Source organism: Balaenoptera borealis (assembly GCF_965194805.1).
Source record: "Balaenoptera borealis genome assembly, chromosome: 12".
NCBI lineage: Eukaryota > Metazoa > Chordata > Mammalia > Artiodactyla > Balaenopteridae > Balaenoptera > Balaenoptera borealis.
This window is the reverse complement of record NC_138869.1, coordinates 65,610,729-65,638,330: the sequence shown is the minus strand read 5'-3', so window position 1 is coordinate 65,638,330 and position 27,602 is coordinate 65,610,729. Positions and strand designations below refer to the sequence as shown.

The 27,602-nt window shown below is 40.2% G+C and overlaps 1 protein-coding gene across 19 annotated transcripts in view; it reads right to left on the bottom strand.

Moving 5' to 3' along the window:
* Positions 1–541: 541 nt before the first annotated feature.
* DST (dystonin) overlaps positions 542–27,602 on the bottom strand; it is a 502,757-nt gene continuing 475,696 nt past the window's right edge. For 9 of the 19 annotated variants that reach the window (XM_082347101.1, XM_082347090.1, XM_082347105.1 and 6 more), the window contains 17 exons: positions 27,337–27,496; positions 24,791–24,985; positions 24,152–24,280; positions 19,491–19,634; positions 18,640–18,828; positions 16,861–16,987; positions 14,724–14,887; positions 13,565–13,727; positions 12,088–12,242; positions 11,842–11,916; positions 10,929–10,946; positions 8,013–8,130; positions 7,033–7,104; positions 5,905–6,104; positions 5,387–5,497; positions 2,366–2,489; positions 542–1,564 (listed from right to left, as the gene is read on the bottom strand). In XM_082347101.1, the coding sequence (XP_082203227.1) occupies positions 1,302–1,564; positions 2,366–2,489; positions 5,387–5,497; positions 5,905–6,104; positions 7,033–7,104; positions 8,013–8,130; positions 10,929–10,946; positions 11,842–11,916; positions 12,088–12,242; positions 13,565–13,727; positions 14,724–14,887; positions 16,861–16,987; positions 18,640–18,828; positions 19,491–19,634; positions 24,152–24,280; positions 24,791–24,985; positions 27,337–27,496 (2,407 nt within the window). In that variant the 3' untranslated portion in view covers positions 542–1,301. The remainder of the gene's footprint in view (positions 1,565–2,365; positions 2,490–5,386; positions 5,498–5,904; positions 6,105–7,032; positions 7,105–8,012; positions 8,131–10,928; positions 10,947–11,841; positions 11,917–12,087; positions 12,243–13,564; positions 13,728–14,723; positions 14,888–16,860; positions 16,988–18,639; positions 18,829–19,490; positions 19,635–24,151; positions 24,281–24,790; positions 24,986–27,336; positions 27,497–27,602) is intronic. The other 10 variants (XM_082347106.1, XM_082347095.1, XM_082347096.1 and 7 more) reach the window with 4 other exon arrangements.

The following is a 27,602-nucleotide window of genomic DNA, read 5'->3' as shown; positions in this document are numbered from 1 at the left end:
TTACCCTGTCATAGAGCCCCTGGTTTCAGTTCATGTTTTTTAGTGATTTATTTATTAGCTTTTTCCCCTTGAATATAAGAGCGCCTCAATGTCACCAACAGAGGCTGGCACATGGTTGGTACATATTAAAAATATTTATAGAATGGTTAATGTTATTTTATCATTTATTATGTATTATATCCGTGTTTTTTGTCCCCCAAACTTAGCCTGTCCACTGTTAGTAAAGAGAGATCGTCCATATAAGCTTTATTTAAAACAAACAGAAAAAGTTCACTTTAAATAATCAGGTATGCCATATGTTCAAGTGAATATGTTTTATTAAATGCATACTAATATCTTCCTATAGTATGTGAGTATACATAATAAATTAAAAGTTATATATTTATTAAATATAGATATAATACCAGAACATGATTACTTCAGATGAGAAAATCAAAGTAAACCCATTTTTAAGTCTCGTTTGGTCACTCCAAATGGATATTTGCTCATAAAAAAATACACTGACTTTTTTCCCTGGGGAAAAAAATTAATTCCATAGCAATGTAGTTAAGGGACATGTTTTATTTCATAGCTTTTCTGCAAGCAAACTTGCTTTGATACAAAATGAGTTCAATGGTACAGGTGCTATTGTCCACTCAAGCAAAAGAAAACCTCACATTTACATGAATGCACTTTATGATGATATTCTTACAGGATAAGAGTGCTCACGTCCAGGACGCCTCTGGCCTCAGGTGAAGCCATGGCACAGAAATGCGCAAGAGTCTGGGAATCTCAGAGCATGGGCAAGTGCAGAAAGGAACTTTCTGTGAGTTCTCTGTCAGATACAAGGTTAAGAACTGCGCCGGGTGTGTTTGTCTTTTTGTCCCCCATCTTGCAGTTTACACTTAGATAGTCTCGGAATAGATCGCTGTGGGTGTCTTGGCTTTTCAGAGTTTCCAGAGAAGCAAGAAGGTGTCATGAGGTATCCTTCATGTTAGCTCCCAGTGGAGGGCTGGCTGTTGGGAAGTCGTGGACTTACCTGCAGGTATAGTGATCTCAGGTGTGCTCCACACGCTCAGTGCAGAAACGTTAGTGCCTATCAAACTCTCTCCCCCCTCACGGAGGATGTGACTAAAACCCCAGACTATCTGACCCAAATTATACAGATAAAAGAAAAAGACAAATACACAAATGAGGCCATCTGCAGAACTTTAAACGCACCTCTTGCATTATTTCACAATAGTCTCTACATCATATGTTACATCTTTCAGACTTAAATAGTAAAGGCTTTAGGAAGGACCGTGGTAGAACCAACTGCACTATCATCTCTTGGAGGACTTGTCCAATTTGCTGGCAGGTGATTTCCTCTGGGGTGTGGGGATTTTGGAAGGCTTGGCTGCGGACGGCCGAGAATCTGCTCGGGGCGTAGGCCTGTGTGTCTGGGGGACAGTCTCCACGTCGGAGCACACGGACTGGATTTCCGAGATGTCAAAGTCTGATGCATCGCTGCCTCGGCGGCTGCTGGCCCGGCTACCAGCTTTGCTGCCAGCTCGGCTTCCTGGTCGGCTGTGGGTCTTCTTGGGATCTGAGGAGAGAGGGTAGAGATGGGTCACCCTTCCTACTGCATCCAGCTGCCCCCAATTCTTGAAACTCAGTGCCACGTTTAATCTCAGCCAGTTTGCTGGACACCCAGTAGGTGCTCAAGAAATACATGTTGATTTCATGGCCTTGCTCCTACTCTAAGTAGACGAAATATACAAAAAGCTCAATTTACAAACAAAAAGCAGGTTGGGGGCTACCCCACTTAAAATGGAATTCCATTTACTATACACAGACATAAGGAATAGATATATCACTTGAGATTGTGTTTTCCAAAGTTTGGCAGGTGTAACCCAGGGACGTGTGCAGTACAAACGCACAGCACAAGCTTCGTGCGAGTTTTGCCTAGGATAAGTAATTCAAAGCACAAAGGAATTGAAGACAAAAGACTTGAAAGTTTAAAGAAGCTTCAGGCTTGCTGTGGCTTAGGATCCCCCGGGGTCAGGGCCAGTGCAGCTGGGTTTTTCCAACCACCCCAAACAGAACCCAGTGCAATTTCCAAGCAGCAGAGGAGGCCAGACTTTTGGCCGGAAGGGGTAGATCCTGCCAGTTTTTCTTCGATTCTACAGTCACTCTCTCATCTTTCTCTGGTACTTTCCAGAAAGGATGTTTGAGTCCCTTATGCCCATGGCTCACTGATCCCCTACCTCTGATGGAGGACTGGGACCACTTGTCATTTCAGAAGAATACAGCAGCACTGATTCGTCTTCCCCGATTAGGAAGAAATGGGATTTTCATATTCAGATCACACTGCAAAGCCACGAGAGAAGAAATGCAGCAGACTCACCAGCAAACTGTGTCCGCACTCGGGAAGCTGCGGTTGTGATCAAGCCACTGTCCTCCCCGGAGTGGAAGCCTTTCCCTGATAAATATCCCGGAAGTCGAAGTTTACTTCCTTGTATCGGCGTTCCCTGTGTCGAATCAGGGAAAAGACATTTCAGATATTGCTCCTGTCCCGTGATTCTCCACCGACACCACTTCACAGACGGGTGGGAACCCTCCACTAGACACTCAGGAGGTGAGGAGGCATGGGGTTCTCACTTGCTTTTCTCCACTGATTTCTTATTCTCTCCCTAAATGCAGAGGGACCCCTCTAAAGAAAATGAATTCATGTTGGAGAGAAAACACAAAAGTGGAGGTTCCCCGAGGAAACAAAGACAAACTCTGAGTACGTTAGTATCTTTCAGATTGTCAGTGAATTATCACAGAGTTGAGAGAGTCGAGCCAAAAAGACGATGGTGACTGCACGGTCCCGAGAGAAGACTAGCCTCTAAAAAATCGTGCTTGGATTCTCTGCTGCCTGCAAGGTTTTTAGGGAACTAGACAGAAATAAACAAACAGAAATCGAACAGGAAGAAAATAAGGAATGCCTAGACAGCTACCATTTAAACAAACATAACTGCCAGAAAGAAAAAAAAAAGCGACATTCTATAACTTGGTAAGATGTCACTTCCTCTCTTGGCTCCGTCACTGTCTACGGTCCTTACAAGATACCTAGGCAATGTTTGGGGATGATTCTCTTAAAATTCTTACAGGAGTTTGCAGAGAATGTCTAAAGTAATCACAACTATGACATTTTATTCTAAATCTAAAATCATTCACTTTTTCTGGATCACTACAACATTTTGGAAATTCTCCCAAAGTTAAAAAAAAATAAAAACAAAAACAAATCTGGGAAGTATAAAGACATCATATTCCTCAATGAACTCACAGTCAGGGAGCTGTTTGGAGGAAACAGATCTAAACAATTACATATGCTTTTTGAAAAATTAATTTTCCTTTATTAAATAGTTTTAAATGTTTAATAATAAAGCATATGTAAGACCTTTGGGTACATCAGGGTTGCAATTTATTAATATTAATGATATTCATAATTCATTTACATATGTATTCTCTACATACATTTAAGTATAGAATTTATATAGAATTCGTATACATATAACACTTGGGACTTCCCTGGTGGTCCAGTGGTTAAGAGTCTGCACTCCCATGGTAGGGGGCAGGGGTTTGATCCCTGGGGTTGGGGAACTAAGATCCTGCATGCTACTCAGGGTGGCCAAAAAAAAAAAAAAAAAAAGATGCTTAAGCATTCAAAATACTCTCACAAGTCTAACCACAAATAATCCACACACTTACCTACTCACTTTTTCACAACTGTGAAAGAGGAGGTCCTGAAGAGAGCAGTAATTTGCCCGAACTCTGACAGCTCTACTCCAGTTAAATTCCTAACTCAGAATCTCAACAACCCAGGAGAGAGTGAGGACTCACAAGTGATGAAATATATCACTCAAGATGACAGTTCATTACCATGAAGGACCAAGAGCATTCTTTTCAGACGCCTTGATATTCTGATTTTATAGTCACAAACCTACCCCGTGCTCTTAAAGACCCTTCCATAGAAGGATACTGTTGTTTTGTCTCATGAGGCTATTTGAAATGAAACCTAGCTTTGTATTAGCCAAAATAATAGACTTAAATTTGGGGGAGTTTCCATTCTTCAAAAATTTGAACTAACAGAGTAGCACAGCCCTAAATATTTAAAGCAAACATGTCACTTTAGGTTCCTTCAACTGCTCTCAGTTTTGGCTACAACAGATCCATCAGAAGCGACTGACGCCTCAGGCATAACATATGATACTAACATCGCTCACTTGAGGGAAGGGGGAGAAATGAGGGGCTGCGGGATGAGGAAGAGATGAGGAATGGGTTTCTGCCCCAACTCTATACCACCATCCGCAGTTTCCATTTCCATCATGTCAATCTGAGTCAGGAGGGCAATGACAGTTTCTCTGCCTACCTCTCATTATGAGTGTGAGGATTACATAACAGATAAGAGTTTTGAGAAGCATAAAAGGCTTTTGAGAGGTACTAAATTAGTTTCATCCAGGAGTCCTTGCCTTTAATATGAAATATCTCCTTGGTTTCAATAACAGTTCTTTAGGGATTTTTCTCCCCTCCTTATTGTGATTCTAATCAAATATGTGATTTATTTGGTGCCTATGTTTATCATTTTACAGAGTACTTTCTTTAAAAGACATATGGTTGACTTCCAACTGAATATAAATGATCTGATACATAAATTAATCTCGGCAAATTTTATATCACCTAAACATCTTATCCCCATATAGCATGTCATTTAAAAAAGTGAGAGGGTCCTGAAAAAAATCATTAAGTCTAATAAAGATACATACCCTTTTGAGAATGACAGATAACTTTTTGCCTATCCGAGCCCCCAGCCCCTTGCACTGATAACTAAAAGACTTGGGTCTCACCTACCCAGTGTTCTTGGGCAGAAATAAACATACCAGACAGTCAGAAGGACCTTGCCCAGAGAGAACACTCAGTCCACATTCTTTTAATTTAAGTGATTCTCTTGCAAATGATACTGCCTCTCACTCTCACCTAAAAAGGGTTACAGAATCTCTTGCCCAAATTATGTCTAGAAGCAAAAGCATACCATCCGCTTGAAAAGAAACCTGACTTAGGTCTGGGTATAATCTCCTGTATGTCACTCTCCCAGGGGAGAAAAGCAAAATTAAGTATGAGAAAGAGAACAGAAAAACAAAAAAGGCTGAGAGCCTGCAGAGGTGACTAGGTTAGGTTGACGCCCTTCGAGGAGCTATAAACTGTCTTTTGTGTTCACCCCTTACTCTCACGTTCCTAGGGTTGAGACTTATTATACAGAAGTCTGTAAAAAGACGACGTATTATCAAAAGTACATTTATTAAGGGTGAGGTGAAGCAGTGTTAGTAGGTGATCGTTTCAGTTAAAGGCGGCTGTTAGGCTGGAATCTGGGGCCTTACAATACCTCTGGAGATGACATGGGGAAGTCTGAGCACTCAGCTGGTTTACAAGGAGTTGACACCTTGCTGTTTGTCAACCAGGGTTTACCATAATTGCGTGTTAAAGGATGGAGAATCTGTATGGAACAATGGCAAATCAAACGTAAAGGACGGCAGATAAAAAAAACAAAGCCATGGAAAGAGAGATTCACAGCCATTCATTTCACAGTAAGAATGATCATCATTAAAAACAAATGGAAAAGGTCTGATGGCAAATCATACACACCAAAAACATGAATAAAGCTTTAAAAAGAAAAACCAATCTGAAAGGTAACCAAAGCCCCTAAATAGATCGTCTTTATATGGGCCACAGGGCAAAAGCACACACACACACACACACACACATTTTTTAATTCTTCATCTTCCATATTGTGAGAAGGGACACATTTGGAGAAAGCTGGTCCTACAAATTCTAGGGACCCCCCCAAACATTCAAAAGCATACTCTAGACAGTGAGTGCAGAGGAAGAGGAAACGAGTCCTACCTTGGGTGTGCTGGTGGCAGGGACCTGCGGGGAGGCCGCCTGGCCAGCTGGGCTGGACACGGATGTGGACCGGTTGGGCGAGGCTCCCCGGGATGAGGGCCTTGATCTCCGGCCCCGGGGTCGGAAAGCAGCCATTCCCTGACTGGCTCCATCCGCCAAGATGAACTTCTCCCTTAGCTCCATGTTCGTCCTTCCTTTAGCTGGATGACGGAACACACAAGGCACACAAACGAAAGGAAGGAAAAAAAAAGAGGGGCTCAGTCGAGTGCGGGGGGAGGGGAAAACTGCCACCTGGCGCCACAGACCACGTAGAGGATTGCAAGAACACCTTTTTGCCATGCCAACTCCAACTCAGCATCACAAAAAGTCAAATGCATTCCTTTACAATGCATTCCTTTCGGATACAGGCCAGTTGGGGAAAGAAAAAAATAAAAGTGTGTTTATTCTAACACTAGACACCAGCCAAGAGTCACCACTATTAAAGAGAGAGTCAGCATGAAAATGACAAGCTCATGCTCAAATATTGTTAATCCACCCACTACTGATGCCTGCAGGGTTTCACTATGCCATCCCCACCCTGAGGGGACAAGCCAGGGAGGCGGGGACTGTGTCTTTTGCATGTACTACTGAGGTCAGGAAATTGCCAGTCTTTCACCATCGGGATTAATTGGACAATTACACAGAACGAGAGATGGGTTGTTAATCATGACGACACAGAAACTTTCAGGTTTTGCACTTTCAATGAAGCGGCTGGTATTTTTATTTTATGCCTTAAAAACTCGGTCTTACAGCATGCAAAATAAAAAACAGCAGACCCCAGGATCCGTGAGGTCATCCGTGATGCAACACTCACACCAACACACGTGCACTCGGAGAAGGCGCCGCCAGAACCCCGTGTGCAGGGTGTTAGCCTGTGTTTGATCACTTACACAACCCCTACATTTGCAACACCCGAAGAGTGTTGAAAGTCTAGAATTTCAATTTGGAAGCACCAGCTCAGTTGGATGTGAGTTAAGCCATACGCAATGGATGAAGCGTGTTATTTTAAAACAAAACGATTAAAGCAAGAATGTCAAAGTAGGAAAGAGGAGAGGTCAGAGCGGAGAGGCAAAGAGAGGGGTCGCCAACCTATAGTAGGCTGAGTAGTAGTAATTGAAGAGTTTGATTCCGAACGTAACATTTTACTCCCATGATGATGAACTAGAAGAAATGACACAGGATACCAATCACATTCAAGAAAACTGTTAGCAGGAGAAGAAACAAAGTACAGTAGTTGATTATGCAAAGGTTGCTCAGATCGGGCCTTTAGTGCACCATTTAGGAGAAAAGTGGCACTGGGAAGGGAAACACTCAAAGGTCTGACTCAGGATGAAAAATGTATTTGGAAGACTTCGCCCCAGTTGAGCTAACTTTCCTAGGCTCCCCCACAGAACACTCTGCATTCTCAATTCTTTGCTTCGTAAATGGAGCTGCATTACCTTCAGCTGCATTATTTCCAAAATATAGAAGGAAGGCCTGCTGACTGGCTGCTGGGAACGCACGCCCAGATACCTGAAAGCTATGGTTATATTATGTGTGCATATTGTTAAGGCTCTAATCTGTAACTTCAAAATTCAGAGTCAAATTAGCAGTTCATTATTTAAAAAAATTTTTCAATACTGCTTTCCTTGCCTCCCCCTAATTTCACAAAAACTTCCACTTTTGAACTTTTACTATATGGTATCTTCAATCTTCATCGCTCAATTTTCTTTCCCCTTACTTTGCTACTTAACGACAGAGGAAATCCTTCCCCTGGTTGGTAGAATTGCTCATTTTGAAACTTGCAGATGGGAACGCCTCATAAAGGAAAATCTATTCTAGTGTTTCCTGCCTCCCAGTCTCCTAGTTATCCAGGAGAAGTAAAAAAAAAAAAACAAAACGATGAGAGGAACACGGTTTACACAATTGCCACAAGTTCTTTGGGAACTTCAGGCTGACGGACCAATGTGAAACATTCCTTATTGTAATAAATGACCAAAATTAGCCCCACTGTGTTTTTGATGCTGGAAAATAATACAAGATCGATATACTTTCGTGGTGTTATTATCTTGACGTAAGTATCTCCTTACCCCTGCAAGGATCATTTTTCACTAAGAACTCATCCAGGGCCATCCATCCACCACCAACACGAACCATCACAGTACTTCGCAGGATTCGGACAAGCCGGAGTTGCTGGGAGTCTCCAAACTGGGAAGAGGAAGAAAGAAGACCCTCTAATTGTCAAGAGGAAATCTCAAAGGATGAGGTGCGATCTGCGTAAGCAACCAACTCTAACTTCTTGTTTAGTTCGCAGCGATTAGTAAAATCTCAGAGAAAGGGGTTTATCATGATCTGCGTTAGACGGCTGCATGCTGATTTAGCCCAAAGGAAATAGTGTGGAAAAAGATAACAAAGGTTATCACATGTAATAATGAAGCTTTCGTCTAAAAATGATTTTCCTCTCTTATGACGGAAACAACATTAGTAAGGCAGTAATGGAAAATGTTTCTAGAGATTAAACACAGCCATGAAAATAAGCACTGGCCCACTCGCCCAGGGCTTCCAGGAGGTAAGATGATTCTAAAGAAAATTTAATAAACTCTGATTCTTCTTCATGAAAACTTCCTCTTACACCTGAAACTGTTTTCCACTGAAATCCATGGGAGAAATCTTTATAAACTCATTCTGTTTTCTCTAAACAGTTCTGACTTAGAGAGATAAAGTAGTAAATGATCATGACTAATAAAAATTTCACAGTTAAATAAAACTTCTGCATCACTAATGATCTGGTAGGCTAATCTGTTAAAGGCTGGATTCATGTGCCATTTTTAGATTACTGTAATATTAGAACAGTCACTGACACATTAGGAATGATACAGCTTTCAAATCTAAAAGGCTTTTCTTTAAAGCTCTATATGCCAAAATGCTGACACTGAGAAGCACTTGTCTTTTTCTTGCCCTTTCAGTGGATCTCCAATCATATACACTACAGATTCTGCAGGTCTTGAATAAACGTCTAGACTACAGGTAGTTTCTGATCATAAGGTTTATTTATTATGAAAGCCCATGAGAAATGATTTTATACTTTTAAATCATTTCTAATAAGCTCGTGTCCAACTTATAAAAACCACCAGACGGAATTTCATGGTTGCCAACCCAGTGGATACCATAGCAAAATGAACAGTCAAGTAGACATAAATAGCTTCTTTTTAAGGCAGGTAACATACAATTGTGACTACTTGTCTGGGCTCATGATGCATAAACAGAAAACGTGAAGTAGAAACAATTTGCTGCTTTTCATAAATTTTAACACTGAGTTTCAGGAAGAGAACACTAGGACAAAGCCAACCATTCCAGACCCTGAAACTCAGAAAGGACCTGGAAAGTATGTAAAATGCACCAGTGGGACTCAGGTGTTTACATCAAACCTTTTCACATCACTTTTTCTAAAATGGTTTTTAAGCCTTGAGACTTCAACTTTCCTGTAGTTGAACCTGTTCTAGAAATGTAAATTAAAATTTAAAAATCAAAATGCATATTTATTTTGTTAGAAAAAATTTGGTGCTGCTAATAAGCAAAGGGAAAGGAGGGGATTTAAAGAAAATTACCCTTAAGGAACCAGATAATTAGACGATACACTTTTGTTCCAAGACTATGTTCAAAACAAGTTTTAAGGATATAAATATTTATTTATTTATATCATCATATAAAGAATATAAAAATATTTTATAGAGATATTTCAATTATTTCCATTATAATAAACATGAATGGTTTTAAATTTTATTTTGAGAAGGCATTCTCTGACAACTACCATTGTCTTTAGAATTTCCGTAATTTTCTCAACAGCTAAACTGTGAGACCAAAAAAAAAAAAAACGAAAAAAGAAAAAGACCCTAATGTTGTTCTTTGTGCTGTGAATTTAAACCTTTTGAAATATTTCATCCTTTCCATAAACAAAAGATGCTATCCCAATTACTATCTCAGAAAATAACAAGAATGAAAAAGTAACTTTTTATGGAAACTAATGGAAGTTTTCAAAACATCTATTCAAAATAACTGAAAATTTTTATTTGAAAAAATTATTTGCTTGCAATAAATGGGGAGAATAGGTAATTTGAAACTTAAGATGTAATATGGCTTAGAAACTGAGGGGCAGAATAATAGCTAATAGGAAGTAGAAACAATTTGCTGCTTTTATAGTCAGGTACTATAAATAGCATGGTTCTTTCCAAAAGCACAGAGTAAAAAACTCTCCTTGTTTAAATCAAAATCTGATTTCTCTTGTCTTCAGTTCTAAAATTCTGATCATGATGCAGTGCCCTGGACAATTTATCTTGACTTAAATGTGAGGTCAAAATGGCATAAAGTATGACTAAGATTTCGTGTAAGTTATAAGAGAAACATTTCCTCAAAAGGAATGACATCATTTAAAACCTCCAGAGTTAAAGTTTCTACTCAGGATGCAAAGCCCTAAATCAATGAATTAGGGCACAGGGACAACAGCTGCTTTGGAGAGATCACATCACCGTGGCCAAGTGCCATGGTGACCTCTCCCCTGCGCTGTTTTCCCAGGTCACTGGCTGGATGCTGGCCCTTCGCTAGCTACCTTATACCAGAGCATACAGCTTCAATGGCCAAACACCAACGAGGCCACACAGAGATGTGTGGACAATCAACTTTGTGTTGCAATGAATACTTGTATAAGATAGATGAGAGCAGTATTATTAAAGACAGGAACTGAAAATTGCATTTGTAACACTGTACCCAGCCCAGCTACAGTTGATTATCTGGTTTGCTTAAAGGTAATCTCCTCATTTGAGACACAAGGCAAAAAGGAGTCCTGGATCAAGGACACTTATAGCGTATACAGAAACACCACGCCAACCAACAATGTAGTAGCTAGGGGGACAGCATGGGAAAGATTGGCCAGGGCAAGCTTTAATGACTATGAATTAAAGTTAAAAAAAATTATTGGGAACTTGAGCATACATTCCACTGGTTTATACCTGATTTCCCAGGAAGAACTGATAAAAAATGAAAAATGGAAGAAAGACATAATTAGTTCAACAGGAAACTTTCTATATGACTAGAACACACACACACACACACACGTACACACACACACGCTCACACTTTGGGTTTCGGGATATAGTATCTAGTTTAGAGATGTGCAGGTACCCATTTTTCCCAACTTCAAACCAAATAATCAGAAATTTTTCTTTGCAAATTTTTGTGACAGTCTTTGGGTTTCGAATTTAAGTTAAAAATTCAAATATGTAGATGAATGTTTTTCAATGTAGAAATATAAAAGCAAAATGAATAATGTTTCATTTATAAGTAATATACTGTAGGAGGGAAACTCTGCACATTTCCTATCTAGCTACTACAAATAAGAGATGTTCCAAAAAAAGAGAAAAAAGATAGAGAGTGACAAAGTCACAAGGGTCTTCAAGTAATTGTTTTAAAGAAGGTGAACTGAGTTACTGAGATTTAAATTTTTTTAAATTTCTGCATCAGTGGAAAACACTACCTCTTTTTCACATTTACAAAAATGAGTAAACATTTTAACTTCATTTCCTGGCTTGGAAAAGCTTTGTTACTGAAAATATGACAACTTACCTCTAATCACAATAAAATATAAAGTAATTCGAAGCAACCTAAATTATATGAGATGTCTTTTTCTGTGAATATTTTTCTCCTTGAATGGATGTATCATACATGTCAGAGATATGTCCTAATATACAAAATGCAAGCTATCTTTATATCATTAAAAATGACGAAAGTTGGAATTTCATATACCATTATATTTGATAGAAGGTAAAAATAAATAACTAGCATTCCTGGGAAACAATGCAGACCAAGTTTTTAATTTTTATCCTTTGAAAGATATTATGGTACCCAGCTATTTTGAAAACTTACCCTGTATTTGTTATCTCCAATCTGTTCAACTTGGAATCGTTTCGCACATTTGCACTTAGCTACCTGCCTTGTCACCTGCCAGAAGCAATGATAAAACAGTCACTTTCACATTAATATTATATCGTGGCATCCTTAAAACCTGTACGCAACAACTAAACATGGAAATAAAACAACTGCATGAATTGTACACGGTATCTGGGCAGAACACACAGTGCTTGTTCTACCCGGTGGAAAGGTAATGAGTACCTCATCTTCAATTTTGTCAGCATCAGTGATAGGTTTGTATGCATCTTTATTTGGGTGAAGGGCGGCTACAAATTCATAGTAGTCGATGTATCCATCGCCGTCTCTGTCAAAGATGTCTGCAACTGCACTCATCTCCAGACGACTGGTAGGGAACTCTAACATTTTCAAAACAATGGTAAGTAGTGCTATTGAGGAATAACTGACAAATAAAACTGTAAGACATTTACAGTGTAATCGTAATAATTTGATACACATACACATTGTGGAGGGATTCTCCCCATCTAGTTAATTAACACATCCATCACCTCACATATTTATCTTTTACTCTTCGGGTTTTTTTTGGGTGAGAATGAGTTTTACTCTCTCAGCTAATTCCAATTATACAATACGGTGTTATCAACCACAGTCACCATGTTGTACACTGGATACTCAGACCTTATTCATTTTATTGCTGAAAATCTGTACCCTTGTACCAGTCTCTCCCTATTTCCTCCACTTCCCAGTCCCTGGCAATTATTTTTCCACTATCTCTGTGAGTTTCACTTTTGGTTTAGATTCCACATATGAGTGATAATTAAGATATTCTCAGTATATGTCATACTCTGGTCGCAATGAAAGTTGGTAAGAGCTGCTACTTACAATAAAATTTTACAAAAAGATTTACATCTTAAAGAAAAAGTGAGTAGCATTAACTTGTTAATTCTGCCGTAAGACATTCTCGATCACACATTTTAATTGTAGTGTGGCCAGTTAAATGATCAGGATGATCAAGTATATTACAATCCTTAAAAAAAAAAAAAAAAAAACCTGATTTACATCACACAAGCACAACCACTGCATATGTGGCCTAAATTTACCTTTAGCTACTATTAGGATGAATCTTACGAAATGGCTGTTTTTCTAGGCTAAAAACTGTTTAATATCAGCAAATTTCATATGGTTTAAGTACCACTTTACTTAAGGAATAATTTACATGAAATTTACTTTAAGAGTGCTTCTAGTAACATCTGCCAGAGAAATCACATACATGTGATCAAAATAACCTATCAAACAAGAAGGGGGCACATACCTTAAGAATTTTTATAGCCTTCTAATTTCCTACTAATGACAATATTAGATCAGAATGTGAACTAAAATGAAAAAGAGAGAAACTGACTTTCATTTATTGATTTCCTATTTTATGCCAGGCAACACAATCTAAGAATTATTAACCTGATTACACTAAATAGGGACACAGCTCCAGTGGAGAAAAGGAGTTTATCTGTGGGGACACAATTAGTAAGTGTGCCTGACTTCAAAGCCATAAATTTTAACTAAGGACAGCTTTTTTTTTTTTTTTTTTGAGGGCAATGACCTCACAGCCAAGTTTAAAGGTGATGCTTTATTAGTAACACAGGTTGACTGGCTCCACAATTTTAAACTGTGCTTATTTTCTTTAAAAATTACATCTGTTATGGCCACCTCTCTTGGGACTTACTTGAGGAAAGAATCCCGTCAATAAATTCTTGTCGGGTTATTTTCCCATCCTGATCTTTATCGATCCTCCTGAAGAAGTCCATCACTCGAGATTTCTTGTGATTCATCCACCGCATGTACTTTTTGCGCCAGACATCGAAATCAAAGTTGGCAAATTCCCTTAGCTGAAGAGGGCAAAAGGCATTTTGCCTGAGTTACTGCTGTGCTCAAATTATATCTTACACAATATGAATACCTTTATTTCAAATGATCCTCTAGATAACAAAAATTATATAATATGAATAATGTTTTTAATGATCCACTAGATAACCAAAATTATATCTTATACAATATGAATGATGTCTTTAATGATCCTCTAGATAACCAGAATTATCTTATACAATATGAATAATGTTATTTTTAACGATCCTCTAGATAATAAAAATTATTATCTTATACAATATGAATAACGTTTTTAATGATCCTCTAGATAACACACAGATCATTCCCTCCAGGAAAGGTACCATCTTGCAAAGGGGACTTGAACATTTTTTCTCTAAAGTTTATTCTGTTACTGTCACTGTTTTTTCTTTACAAATAGAGGAAACAAAACTCCTCAAAAAGTCACACTGAAAATTTCTGATAATGCCGAACTCACAAAGGTGCTGTGGCCCAACGTGACAGGAGCTCTGTGCCCCAGGGAGCAGGCCCAGCTGAACAAGACCGATTTTACCTATCTCACCCCTCATGTCTCTGCCACCAGCCACTCCTAACTCCTCACCTTCTAAAAATTTACCAATTCTAGAATCTGACACCCTACACCTCAGATCACAGAGTATATATAATTAAATGATCTGCATTATAAATGATTACAGTTGCCAGATGATGCTGTCAGCACACATACGTCAAGCCAGATCTTTTCCGAAGGAGTCAGCTCCTGATTATGTTACAACATACCTGTTTTTGACTTTGATTCCCTAAGTCCAAGGCCCATATATCAGGGGGTTTTCCCCCATAAAAACATTCATACCTGTGGCTTTAATTTTAGAAGTAAAATAAGCACTCAGACATCAAGAGTTTTCTTATCATCAGAAACGTTGAAAAAAATCAAGATCTTGGCAATGCGTTCTGGTGAATGAGGGCAGATGACAAGATGGTACCCAATGTATGAGTTTTCTCACCTCCTCCAGTCTGTCCAGGGCGTCATTAAGCTTCCTCCTTCTTTCCAAGGCGAGCAGCCAGACTTGCTGCCACTTGCTCACCAGTAAGTTGACCCTGGGATTCTTGGTTTCGATTTGTGTCTGTGATCCAGAAGGATAGAAGCCTGACGCTGGGAAGCGTTTTCCTGTTCCAACATAACTTGAGTTAGGATGGCAAAGTCTCCGGGGTTTTGAAATACGTTAAGGCTTGACCTTTACTGTTCCTTGTTCAGACTGAATCAACGTCATTACTAGCTATGACGTGTAGAAACACCCTAATTTAGGTGATGCACGATATCAGGGTCAAATGTGTTTTACTTAACAAGGGTCGCACACCGTTCAGAGAGAGCAGAGAAATATTCTTGACAGGAGCCCTGAAATACTGGAAAGTTCTCTCAATACATTTATGCTTCAAACGTTTTCCAGCCTAAAATCCGTGCCACTTCAATGACAAAGAAGCATCCTGCGATCCTCCTCTTTGCTAATGCCAGGGCACTGCGGTGTATGTGAATCAGTTTGGGCAAACCCAGCTGAGAGGAGGGCAGGAGGCACTGCGCGGCTAGCCAGAGTCAGACCAAGATACCCGACAAATTCCCAATCAAGTCCGGAAGTGTGTGATTACGGTCCCAGCCTTCTTCCAGGTCCATTTTCCACGGAGATTGTGTGTTTCCTGTGCATCGCCTCATATCCTAATTTACTGCCTTCCTAAAGTTTCCTCCCTCTTTCTATTATTCACAAGTTTCTATAACTTCACAGAGCAATTATCTCACTGCAGTTTCCTCATCTAACTAAATCGTTCAATGTGACCTAGAAAAATAAATCACTGGCCTAAGCTTTCATAGGAAGTTAGCATCCAAGCTGAGATTTGCCCAGAATTCCTAACTCCCATGGAGCTACATAAAAATATCAATAGCTAATATTTGTTGAGCATTTAACAATATTCCAGGAAGTATGCTAAGCACTTCATACACGAGCTCATTAAGTCCTCACCATAGTCTAACGAGGTTATAATTCTCTCCTTCCACAGATGAGGAAATTGAGGCTCAGAGTGGGTTTAAGTTAACGTGTCCAAGGTTGTGTTTCCCAGATGCTGAGGGGTGGGGACGGCCAGGCAGTCTGTGTCCAGAGTTCCTAACAACTTTGTTACCCTGCCTCCTTGTGCAAGACACGACTATGACAGATCCAAAACCACTTCTCTTTAGTAAGGCATCATTCAGAAATACACAAACTGCCTGGTATAAATTGTGCTGCTTCTAAATCTTATCTGAGCTAGCTATTATTGCATTTAATGTCACTTTGCTGGGTCAAGACAGCCTGAGAAGTCAGTAAATAGAGCCTCAAGTCAAATGAACATGAGGAAAATCTATCAGATTGCTGGTCACTAGTGAACAGTTAGGTCATGAACTTTATCCAGGTCATGGTCATTCCTGTTCCATTCCACTTTAAGGTTATTTATATAACAGAAGCAGAATGAGTCAATTCAAAGGGGGTGATGACTTCTGTTCTTGTTGAAAGTTATTCCTGATTTCTTCTGGCTAATCTGAAAGATACACTTTGAGCAAATAAAGTTACATATAGAGACCTGGATTTATCCTTTCCTTTATTTTTAAACAAGTTGCTATAATACTCAGCCCACATATCCTTTCAAGAAAACCTTTTATGGGACTTCCCTGGTGGCACAGTGGTTAAGAATCCGCCTGCCAATGCAGGGGACATGGGTTCAAGCCCTGGTCCAGGAAGATCCCACATGCTGTGGAACAACTAAGCCCGTGCACCACAACTACTGAGCCCGTATGCCACAACTACTGAAGCCCGCGTGCCTAGAGCCTGTGCTCCGCAACAAGAGAGGCCACCGCCATGAGAAGCCCGCACACTGCAACGAACAGTAGCCCCCGCTCACCACAACTAGAGAAAGCCCGCACGCAGCAACAAAGACCCAACACAGCCAAAAATAAATTAATTAATTTAAAAAAAAAAAAAAAGAAAGAAAACCTTTTATGATTGAGAGCTCATGTAGAATCACCTATGGCTCCAAAATGTCAAACCATAACTCAGAATAAAAGGAAACTAACTTCCTTGCTTAACCATCCTCATGTTAAAGAAATGAGCCACTGCTTACTTCCTGCTCGCCCCTTATCCAAGACCGGAATGTGGGACTGTAAGGAGGGGTCCGCCACTCTCCTCTTGTAGGTCTTGGTGACTTTGTCCACGTCAGGTTGTTTTCTGGTCATTTCCTCCATGAAGGTCTGAAAGAAAGAAATGATGTCAACTAAATACAAGTATATCAGAGAAAACCATCTTTAGAAATGAACTAAAAACGAAAAGATAAAAAGACCATACTATGATTTCCGAAAAAAGAATAAAACATGTTTTATCTAGGGTAAAAAAAAATCTAACCATCATAATACAGCATGTACAGACTACAAAATGTTAATAGGTGATAAGTAACTACAGTGTTACAAAAGCAATTTGTTTTATTTGAAGACCACAGGGGGAGCAGCTGTATGAGGAACACAACCTGTCTGTGCACCAGCCAGGACCAAGCTTCCAAGCTCTCCCTGAAGAATCTTAAAGTGAGCATTTATCTACAAAGGAACGAGTTAGCTGGGGTGTCTCTCGGGCTTTCCTGCGACACATCTCACCTACATATCTGAAATACTTAAGATGGCTTTGATATACAGTGACATAAAGCATCCACATAAATGTGGATACATTTAAAATATCCCTATCAATAAATCTGCTCTACCAAGGAGGGTCAAAGTCATTCAGGTTCAAGTTTACATTTAAAGGGTTTGACTATGTTGCCATTTATCTCATCTCCTTGGACTTATCATCATGGTTGACCAGGTGTCCCTGTATCTGGAATCTGTGGTAAAGGCAGAGACTGGTGAAAAGTGATGGGAAAAGGAGAAGGCAGAAAAAAGTGAGAAGTGAAGAAACACATTTCTGGAATGTCTGTCACACTGGAGAACACTGATCACTTTAATACCTTGGATAACAGAGACACTTCAGGGCCATCACAGGCATCGATATCTTATACTTTTATTAAAATACGATAGCAATAGTGGGAAGCAGCCGCACAGCACAGGGAGATCAGCTCAGTGCTTTGTGTCCACCTAGAGGGGTGGGATAGGGAGGGTGGGAGGGAGACGCAAGAGGGAGGAGATGTGGGGATATATGTGTACGTATAGCTGATTCACTTTGTTGTACAGCAGAAACTAACACACCACTGTAAAGCAATTACACTCCAATAAAGACGTTAAAAAAAAATACAATAGCAGTATTAACTGTTAGCCAAGTAAGCTGACACTTCATGATCTTCATTAACACATATTAAAGAAATGAACAAGCAAACAGATCAGTGTGACGCCCATCATTTCAGAATCTGAAACAGGTGGGACGTACAGAAGATGTGATTTTTTGAGCGAGACGATGTGTTCCCATTGAGATATGATGTGTGTGGAGGACTGACGGGCTTCTCGGGAGACACTGAGCAGCAGACAGTAGAAGATGCAATCGTGGACCAGTGAACAGGGAGGCTGAGGTCGCCGAGAGGACGTGGGACGGGAGGAGTGGAACAGAGGATAAAATGCAGGGAAAGCTGCCCTCCAGGGAGCAGGAAGCGGTCGGGGGGAGCCCATCTGAGATGCGAGCACAGCTCCATGGATGGGGCCGAAAGGGAGGAGCATGGGAAGGTCACACAGGGCAGGAGACACCAGCAGAACTAAGTGACTCTCAAGAGAGAAGCTCCAGGGCAGCAGTGGAGTCAGAAACCTGGTGGAGGAGTTGAGCAGTGTCTGAGGAAGTGAAGGTAAGAAGCACAGAGCAGTCTTCTGAGAAGTACAGTGTGAAGCAAAGACAGTGTCTGAGAAGGCAGGTTAGGATGACATCTATTTACCTGGTGTTCTGCAATGAGGGCTTTCACCTCTTCAATCTCCTGCGGGATGACCTCTTTATCCCTGTCGCTCAGTGTGGTTTCAGCCCACTGCAACCAGGCCAGCAGGGCTTCCAGCAACTCCTGCTTGGCGATGAGTCCCGCCAGGGCACTGGCTAGTCTCTGCTGGTGCTGCTTCGCCCAGGCCAGTACCTGATGGAGAAACAACTGCTCTGAATTTCTTCCATCTCAGTGAATAATGTAACTGATGTAACATACACCACATTTAAATGTAAATTAGGATCATCCCAGGCTAGACCCACAACTCTTCTGGTCTTTCTAGATCCCATCAGTGGTACCAAGACCCAGCTTGTGGAGGACCCAGGAGCCCTTTGTGATGGTTGTCACCCTCAGAAGTTTAGATGTACGTCAATCACCCAGGCTTCCCTTTGCCTGCTAATTGAAGTTCAAACATGCATTCCCTGAAGAATCACATATGCTCACTCCGTGTAGCACAGAGTGGAAATAAAAATAGCTAAGATCTTAAATACAGAATGAATTCACTCGTGTGCGCAATTCATTCCACAGGCATAGACGGCTCTGAAAAACCTATTCAACAGACGTGATCTGGAAGTGGACAGAAAGTCCTACAGTGAACCAAATAGTTTCAGGGACATAGCTGCAGAATGCCTGTAACTTTTTAAAGAAAAGTGGGTGGCAGAGACAGGTAACACACAGAAGAATGGTCTTGTGAAGAACATAAGCCCTTATGTTCCCACAGCCATAAATGCGTCATTAATTGCCCGAGTTTCCACGCCCCCTCCCCTGACTCTCAAAGCTCCTGCTGCTCTAAAGATCGACTGAGATGCACGGACCTCCTCGAATCTGGCCCGGATGATGGTTATCCAGTGCTTGATGGTGGTGATGGAGTCTGGGTGGCAGATGGCCAGTATGGTGTCTCCCATGCTGGTGGCTTTGTTGAGGGCAGCGCGCTTTTCTTCCAGTCTCTTCATGAATTCCTACAGCATAAACAAAGACGCACGGGCTGAAACTAAAACGCCAGCAACGTTCACTGGACTGTCAGAGTTAAACCAATAAGCAAGAACTTACATCGGTTTATGCACAGCTGGAAATCATCCACCAAGTGAGGAATTAAGGGAGGAGAAGGGACAGTAATCGGATAAAGTACCTTCTCACACTATCTCAAGATCCAAGTACAGGATACTATCTCATGCTTTACAAAATACATTAAACAAAAAAGACACTCTCCTGAATTTGAATATATTATAATTATATTCGTAGAGGCAAGAACTGGGACAGATACTAAGCCAGCGATAGAAACAATATGGATTGCAAAAAAAAAAAATGTTCTAGCAAATAAGACGAGGAGGTTAGTATTTAAAGTAGCATTAACCGTGTCAGGAATGATAGGAATGTGTATCCAGAAAGTGCCAAGGAAGACAGCAGACTGGCAGGGAACTAGAAAAGGCCTGGGTTGTGGGAGAAAAGGCCCAGCATCCAGTGGGGAAGGAGTCGGGTGAGTCTGGAGCAAGTGGGCCTGACAGCGGCCAGCCTCTGGGAAAAATGTCCCCTGAAGGCCAGTAAAAAGAGCCACTCTCAGCCCTGGAAGGATGAATACACCTCAACAGGCTTTGGAAGGCTGTCAAATCAACCTTTTTATAAATGTCTCACATACTTTACTTTCTACCATCAGAACTGTACCCACAGATTCATGGATCACAGAACTCTGAAAGCGGGGCTAAAAAATGAGGACTTTTGCCCCCCAAAATGTGGGGCATTTGGGGCACATGCTTCCCAAACCCTGCACTGAATTTCAAACATCCACTGACCCCTCCAATCTACCTGGACCCCACACCAAGAAGGATTCTTTCCACACCTGACAAGGGTGCCAGGGGATGGATGGCACTTGTGTTACCCACGCCATGTAACCAGGGGGTCAGAAAGTATAGGTGTTCACATCTAGTGACCTTTTGTTTCTAACCTCTGAAGCAGCTGCCATACGTCTCCTACCCTGGCATTTCACTCTAATAAAATATTTCCTTTATATGCACAGCTACTAGATTGTTAAGGTCCACAAGATCAAAAGACTGTGTCTTATTCAATTTTGTACCTTTGTGAGTGAATAAATGCTTTTTAACCTTTATTTCCACATTTTTACTGTTGGGGAGTCCAGGTTCAATTACTCTGCTAACATGACCTACTTTTTATTTTTATTTATTTATTTATTTTAATTTAATTTTTATTTCATATTGGAGTATAGTTGATTTACAATGTTGCGTTAGTTTCAGGTGTACAGCAAAGTGATTCAGTTATACATATACATATATCCATTCTTTTTCAGATTAGGTTCTTTTCCCATATAGGTTATTACAGAACACTGAGTAGAGTTCCCTGTCCTATATACTACAGTAGGTCCTTGTTGGTTACCTATATTATATATAGCACTATGTATATGTTACTCCCAAACTCCTAACTTATCCCTCTCCCCACCTTTCCACTTTGGTAACCATAAGCAAATGAACTCATTTACAAAACAGAAACAGACTCACAGACTTTCATGACCTACTTTTTAAATATCATGACCTACTTTAAAAATATTTTAATTTTCCCCAGAAGAGACCCCTTTTACGTGAAAGAAAACAAACTTTACTAGGAAGAGAAAACCAGAAGGTTAAGAACAGCTGTGCTTTTCCAGAGGAGAGCTGATCCAATCATGTACTTTTAATCACTCCCACACTGGGAGCCCAGCTCCCACCGGAAACACTGTGGACTGGATACCAACTCCCGACAGCACCCCAGGCTCCTCCAGGCCCGTCTGAGTGCTGCCTCAGTGGTTTGTGCTCACAAGGGAAAATCTGCCAATTTTAGAAGTTGGGTTATACTGAGAGGGCTCTAGTCTAAGAAATTAAATATTCTGTTTTTCTTCTATTGGTGAGAATGTGTGAAGGGAAGCAAAATAAACGAAACAGAACGAACAATATTACTGCAAGATATTATTACAGAGAAGCACTTTATAAAATTGCATGCAATTGTATGCTAATTAAAAATGTTTAAAGATGATCTGTTCTTGAAACCACTACCCCTTCCCGGGATGCCTGCCTCCTGATGTTTCTGGGGGTTTCCTGGCCCTGCTGTGAGGGTGGTGATACCACAGGTAGCCTCGGTTCTACAGGGCATATATGCACCCTGGGCTTCAGGGGACACTCTTGACACCCAAACCCTAGTATGTCAGTGGAACCCAAAGCAGCTGATGGTCAGCCTATGGTAACATAAACTAGATTTTCAAAATATTTAACTGACTCAAAAATGTACAGTAAATGTGATGTAATTTTCCTGCTCTTACAGGCCAGCTTCAACTTGAAAAAGTGTATGCAGCATTTCGTTCCTCCAGATAATGTTATAGAAGCTCGCATCCCTTTTATTAACAACAAGGCAATATTTCATTGCTACACCGTAAGCAGCCCATCATTGAGAGAGCGTCGTAATTAACATAAGAAGTCACCATAGATGATGTCATCCATGCTACATTGGAATTAATTATGTATTTCCAACTTGACCTTGAAACACCAGGTTATTCAGTGGTACTAAAAAGATCCTTTACAGTTTATAGGAAATGCTGACATCAATACTAAATACACTGAAGTCAAGAGGCACATGAAAAGATGCTCAACATCACTAATTATGAGAGAAATGCAGATCAAAACTACGAGATACCACCTCACACCGGTTAGAGTGGCCATCATTAAAAAGTCTACAAATGCTGGAGAGGGTGTAGAGAGAAGGGAACCCTCCTACACTGTTGGTGGGAATGTAAGTTGGTGCAGCCACTATGGAGAATAGCGTGGAGGTTCCTCAGAAAACTAAAAATAGAGCTACCCATATGATCCAGCAATCCCACTCCTGGGCATGTATCCAGACAAAACTATAATTCAAAAAGATACATATACCCCTGTGTTCATAGCAGGACTGTTCACAATAGCCAAGACATGGAAACAACCTAAATGTCCATCGACAGATGAATGGATAAAGAAGAGGTGGTACCTACATACAATGGAATACTACTCAGCCATAAAAAGTATGAAATAATGCCATGTGCAGCAACATGATACAACTAGAGATTATCACACTAAGTGAAGTAAGTCAGAAAGAGAAAGACAAATACCACATGATATCACTTATATGTGATATAAGTGATCTACAAAACAGAAACAGACTCACGGACATAGAGAACAGACTTGTGGTTGCCAAGGGGGAGTGCATTGGGTGAGGGATGGAGTGGGAGTTTGGGGTTAGCAGATGTAAGCTTTTATATATAGAATGGATAAACAACAAGGTCCTACTGTATTGCACAGAGAACTGTATTCAATATCCTATGATAAACCATAATGGAAAAGAATATTAAAAAAAAACAATGTATATATATATGTATAACAGAATCACTTTGCTGTGAGGCAGAAATTAACACAACATTGTAAATCAACTATACTTCAAAAAAAAGAATAGAAAAAAAAACCCTCAAGATACTTAATTTTCAGAACACTACACCCCAGGCGGAAAAAATACTACACTGAGTATTAGCATTGCTAACTTCTGACTTTTAGAGTCAAAGGTTAAAAACATGATCTGTTAAGAACTCTCTGGACCACTCTCCTAAGGGTTTTGCTAGTCCTATGTATTGTCACAGGAACAATTTTGACCTGAAAATTCAATGGGCAGCTTTTTACTTGGTTAATTATTTAATAGTATATCTACTTACATAATCCATTTTTTATTTATAATTTATAAATGGGTTACTTCTCAAAAGAATTTAAAGCAGCTCTTGATTAAAAACAGAATTGGCAGAGGTTTAAAAATAAAATTTGAAGACCAGTTATTAAACTACTTGCTTACAAAGGTAAAAATTATTAATTGACAATTCTAATGGTTATAATTTTATAAATGTCATACTGCTCAGTAAGGAAGTTTCATCTTTGAAATGCACATCTAAGTGCAACAAAATTGACCAGTTTTGCTCAGGAGCCAAAGAGTTCCCTAGAAAAATGTGCTTCCTGGAGATAGGAAAACAGAATGACTAGTTTTATTTTATTTTTTTAATTGAAGTATATTATAGTTTTGTCTGGATATATGCTCAGGAGTGGGATTGCTGGATCATATGGCAGCTCTATTTTTAGTTTTCTGAGTAACCTCCACACTGTTCTCTACAGTGGCTGCACCAACTTACATTCCCACCAACAGTTTAGGAGGGTTCCTTCAGAGTGACTAGTTTTAAAATAACCACCTTCTATAAAGGAGACATTAAAAAAAAAAAAAAAAGCCACACATACATGTGCGTAGTTGCATGGGGACACACCTATGTAAGGAAGGAGGATACAGATAAATTCTCAAACATACCAGATCTTTCACTACTTCTCAGGAAGGAAGATATGCATGCAGTTGGTATTTGCAATCATGAGTCCATTTTCTCTACTTTGTTTGGCTTTCTCACTTATTTTTACTGAGCATTTATGTAACTCACTTTATGCTGATCAATGAGAGTCCGAAGAGCATCTTCATCGTCTGGGAGAACGCCATGGAAACGAAGGGTCTGCTCCGCTTCCGCCAGCCACTCCAGGAGGGCATGGACCACCGAGTGAAATTCCTCTGCCTAACGGTTCACATGCGCCCCAAAAAAGATTCCCAAACATGCTTGTTAGTAGAGTCGAGTCTTCCTCTCAATGGAAAAAAAAAAAGTCTTAAATTTAAACTGATTCATTATATCCATTATTCCCATTAAAAAGATAAAGATACATGGTGCTGCATTTTACAAATGTAAGAAAACATCTAATCCGTCAAAAAGGCCTATATGAAGGATAATTCACCATTTTAACAATCTGATGTGAGATGAATGGCAGCCCATTATACATTCTAGCTGAAAAAAAGACTCAAACAGCACTTTTATGGGAAGATTAGAAAGCCTCCCTCTGTTGAGTCATTTAAGTTCTTTGGGGAGGAGCTGGGCGGGGAGGGGACCCAGGCAGTGATGCCCTAAGAACTTCCTCCTCATGACTATCCTGGCTGAGACACGGGGGCCCTGTGGTCCTTCAGGACAGCAGTTCCTGTTGGGGGTGCAGGACCTCTGTCAGCACACCCAGCAGCTGTAACCGCAGGGCTTTACCTGGCGCAGAGCTGCTTCTAGGCGGGTCTGCTTGGATATGGAGAGTGCACACACCGTCTCCCAGCGTGTGCTCAGCTCCTGCATCTGGACCCTGACCCAGGAGGAGTCATCCTGGCTGCCCTCTATGAGCTCCCGGGCCGAGCGCTTCAGGGCCTGCACGCTGCTGGTCCTCTTCCCCAGCTCCTTCTGGAAGACCTAAGACCAAATTTTTAAAAATTAATTTTAAATTACAAAGCCCAAACAGCTAAGACATCCTATATGAAATATGTATGTGCACATAACATCATGTATGGCTCTCCAAGACCTACAGTTTAATGACCCACGTTTTCCGCAGAATCTGCAGAAAACAAGACAAGACACACCGCTCCTGTGAGGGCACCGTCAAGTCTAGGCTTGTATCAATTTGCTCCTCAATCTTGTAATGTTTTCCTGAGCGAATGTTATTTTTTAAATGACATGTTGGATTTAAATAATGGTGGTCACCCTTCTTTATTTCTATCCCATGCAAAAATGCATCAACTTCTTTTCTATGATACCCTGTGAGGGTGTCCCAATCCCTCTGGAATCGTTACTGTGTGCGCCCTGTGTGTGCTGGCCACCACACTGCTCTCCATCAGCAAACACACCGAAGAGACTGACCGGTAACTAAGCAGCCCTTGGAGACAACAGCAGGGCTGGCACATCCTCTTTTTTTCCCTCTAACAATCCTTTGTTGTAGCTTTCACAGCATCCTGGGCACTAACCCGTAACGTCAAATTTTAGACGCTTGACTCCTTAATCTGTCACCTTGGAGGAAAAGCTTTTTATTTTTCTCTCCCGCCCAATTTTGATGAACTCTGATGTGCCAAGGGTTAAAGTGGCTTCTTTTTGGTCCTGGACTAAATCCATTTCTGACCCAAGAGTCTGTCTGCAACCAGATCTTTCAAATAACCAACTTCATATATAAACTAAAATCAGCTTATTTTTCTAAGAAATCACCACAAATGAATATTACCAAGCACATTTTATCCTTTTGACTCTATCCATGAGTTTCTATCCTGATACTCGGATCATTCATAAAAGTGAGACTGTCGAAAATAATCCAGAAACAGTGTGATGGGTTCTTTGCTGATTTCACTCTGATAGTGTTAAATGAGGTGTGCCCGCAGAGAGATAAACACACACACACACAACAAACACACATGCACAAACACACAGATACAAGGTACAGCGTCTAACTCTCCCTTTTGTGACAGGACTAGTCCCACGGTTCTGAGTAGGCTTTCCAATGTACTTTGTATACTTAAACTTCTTATTGGGGCTTCCAATTGTATTACAAATGCTGAATGATTAATTCATTCTTGTTGACCTTTAGTATATAAAAAACCTGCCAAGTGCCTAGGGGAGTAAATATTTAGACAGTGAGCTTCTAAAAATGGCATTTATGTACAAAGTAACATTACATTATTCATCAGTCAGTCATTGAAGGAGTGCCAGGGGATGGAAAAGTTTGTATTAATCATGCACAAAACATTTGTTTCAATATAGGCAAAGCAACATAATTTAAAGTTTTTAAAATGTTTGTAGGCCAGATCAATGTTCTTCATCTATTCTCTTATTTTCTGTTAATGTTCAAACATAACAAACTCTCTTCTATGGGTATAATGAGATAATGCAATGAGAAAAGGGGAAATAAATATGCAAAAGGACCAATTATTTTAAAAAGAACAGGTAAGATCAAAATAGCGTAACCAGGGAGGTATAAAGAGAACATTTTAAAATGAAATAAGTTTTCTGAACTGAAAAGGTATAGAGAGGAATATGACATGAATTCAAGTGTAGTGCTGTAAGAAAACTGTATATATAAAGCCAACCATCCTACATTAGTACCGGGCCTCATGCTGTTTTCAAGGTTCTTTAAGTTGTAACACTATTTGATCATAATTTAGGACCTTACACTCAGCATCTGCGGGACATCTCAAATACCACCTTTGATTTGTACAACAGTTTGACAGACGGCAAGGAAACCAATTTTCTTGAAGTAATAACCGAATCCCTAATGGCATATGCTGTTGTCTCATAAACTGCTACAGGTCAAGGGGCAAGGTTAAAACCGTTTTTGAAAAAAAGAGAAGCAGCTGATCATGACCCCCACAGATCATGTCACACATCTAGCACTTCAGCAATGACCTAGTTCCAGGTCACCGAATGAACGATTTTAAATTATATCACATAATTACTTAAATGAATAACAAAAGATACTAAAACATTCTTGAAACACGTTTTAAAGTGCCAGACAATGAAATCACTTTTCAAGTTCTAGCAAGGTTTCGGATAGGGAAATTTAAAACCAAAGTATTTCACTGATACTGAAGTAATTTTCCTGCATCACTTTTAAAGTTGGCTTCCTTGTTCTCCTCAAATGTCATATATTTCAATATTAAAGACTATTATGTAATATGATAGATACTTTGTAGATTTTTATAAAGCTAAATTAAGTGGTTACAGTTCCCTCTACATTCAGAATAATCAAGCAAGATAAAATAAAATGTCCCAGATAACAATACCTTGTGATTATCGATCAGATTCATCACTAGATCGATGTCTCCATGGACAGGCTGGTCCTCAGCCAGCTGGGGCTCAACCCTGTACAGCCAGTCAATGAGGGCCTGCAGGGCGTCTGTGAATTGCCCAGAAAATAAGAGGGCTTCCTCCAATTTGTTTTGCCTAGGGGAAAAAAAATGGAAAAAATCAATCTGAGCAACAAAAAAGCTGTCCTCTATATCCAAACATCTAAAAAACATCCACGAAGCCTAAGCAGACCTCAAGAGGA